General features: G+C 44.9%; 1 protein-coding gene across 1 annotated transcript in view; it reads left to right on the top strand.

Annotated features, from left to right (window-relative positions):
• Positions 1-1,961, top strand: part of LOC101846840 (WD repeat-containing protein 5) — a gene marked incomplete in the record, with an annotated part of 22,243 nt that overhangs the window by 17,408 nt on the left and 2,874 nt on the right. Inside the window, 2 exon segments of the mRNA XM_013088621.2 lie at positions 617-691; positions 1,508-1,595. Of these exon segments, the coding sequence (XP_012944075.1) occupies positions 617-691; positions 1,508-1,595 (163 nt within the window).

The raw sequence follows: 1,961 nt of genomic DNA, 5'->3' as shown, positions 1-1,961 counted from the left end.
TCCTCCTTGTCTCTCCTCCTTGTCTCTCCTCCTTGTCTCTCCTCCTTATCTCTCCTCCTTATCTCTCCTCCTTGTCTCTCTCCTCCTTATCTCTCCTCCTTATCTCTCCTCCTTGTCTCTCCTCCTTGTCTCTCCTCCTTGTCTCTCCTCCTTGTCTCTCCTCCTTATCTCTCCTCCTTATCTCTCCTCCTTATCTCTCCTCTTTGTCTCTCCTCCTTGTCTCTCTCCTCCTTATCTCTCCTCCTTATCTCTCCTCCTTGTCTCTCCTCCTTGTCTCTCCTCCTTGTCTCTCCTCCTTGTCTCTCCTCCTTGTCTCTCCTCCTTATCTCTCCTTTTATTTGTGTGTTACTCTCTAGTGGCCCAATTGATGGGTGGTTGGCGGGTGCTCTGGTGTGGTGTACTCCTTCTTTCCTACCAAACATCTATCGTCTTTATCTCTCCTCCTTCTATTTTGTTTGTTACTCTCTTGTCACACCTCTAATCTTCGGCGCTCATATGACCGTAATGTGTTGCAAGTGCCGTAAAACTCTTACTAACACATAACTTAGGTTTTTGTAAGAATACACCGAAGGGTTAGGTGATGAACGTTCTTTTTCCTCTTTTTTTTTTCCCCCAGTGTCTGAAGACGTACCTGGGCCACAAGAATGAGAAATATTGTGTGTTTGCCAACTTCTCTGTCACCGGGGGAAAGGTAAGGCTCTGCTAGATCGCAGCTCTCATGTCTCAAGACACCGTCTGTCTTCCTCATCATTATTATCACCAGCACCATCATCATCGTCATTATCATCACCATCATCATCATTGTCATCACCATCATCATCTCCACCACCATCATCACCTTCACCAAACATCTATTGACTTATCATTCTTTTTTTCTCTTTCTTGTTTTCTCTGCATGTCACTCTCTTGCCAGACTCCTGATCTTCAGCTCTTATGTGACCTGTTTGTGATTGCAAGTACCGTAAAACTCTTAGTGCGGGTGGTTGGCGGGTGCTTTGGTGTGGTTTGCTCCTTCTTTCCTATCAAACGTCTATCGTCTTTATCTCTCCTTCTTTTTTGTACTTGTTACTCTCTTGTAACACCTCTTATCTTTGTCTCTTATATGACCTTATTGTGTTGCAAGTGCCGTAAAACTCTTACTAAAAAAACCCCTAAAACTCTTAGTAAAACTAAAACTGATTTGTAGTTCCAAAAATAGCAATTTCGTTTGGTGTATGGTAGTTTAGTTGCACTCCTTGACTCAGATTGTTTGCACTCACTGACCCTGTCTCTTTGCCGTTTTATGGGTGGTTGGCGGGGGCTCTGGTGTGGTTTGCTCCTTCTTTTTTATCAAATATTCTTATCTCTCCTCCTCCTTTTTTGTGTATGCTACTCTCTTGTTTGTAACACCTCTAATCTTTGGCCCTTATATGACCTTGTGTTGCAAGTGCTGTAAAACTCTTACTAAAACTTTAAAAAAAAACAACCCTTACTAAGACAAAGTGACCCTCACTGTGTGCTGTTTCAGTGGATCGTCTCGGGCTCGGAGGACAACATGGTCTACATCTGGAACCTGCAGACCAAAGACGTGGTGCAGAAACTGGCCGGACACACGGGTAACTATTTGTTGCCGTGCAGGCGACGTATCTACTCTGTGGTGTTTCCTCTTGTGTTGTTGGGCGTCACATACACTGACCCACAAACTGGATGGGTGGTTGGCGGGTGCTCTGGTGTGGTTTGCTCCTTGTGTCCTATCAAACGTCTATCGTCCTGATCTCTCCTCCTTCTTTGTGTTTGTTACTCTCTTGTGACACATCTATTATGCAGGGCTCTCGTGGCCTAGAGGTTAAGGTGTTGGCCTCTCACTCAAAAGGTCCCGGGTTCGAATCCGGGTAGCGACCGAAAAATTTTCTTCTCTAAATTTGTCTCCCTTCACCTCATTTCCTGCTCTCTAGCAATGTTCTGTCGTCTGCTTTCGTCTC

This window comes from Aplysia californica, unplaced genomic scaffold, assembly GCF_000002075.1.
Source record: "Aplysia californica isolate F4 #8 unplaced genomic scaffold, AplCal3.0 scaffold00776, whole genome shotgun sequence".
NCBI classification, from domain to species: domain Eukaryota; kingdom Metazoa; phylum Mollusca; class Gastropoda; order Aplysiida; family Aplysiidae; genus Aplysia; species Aplysia californica.
The sequence above is the reverse complement of the archived record's forward strand: the minus strand, read 5'-3'. Positions and strand labels throughout refer to the sequence as shown.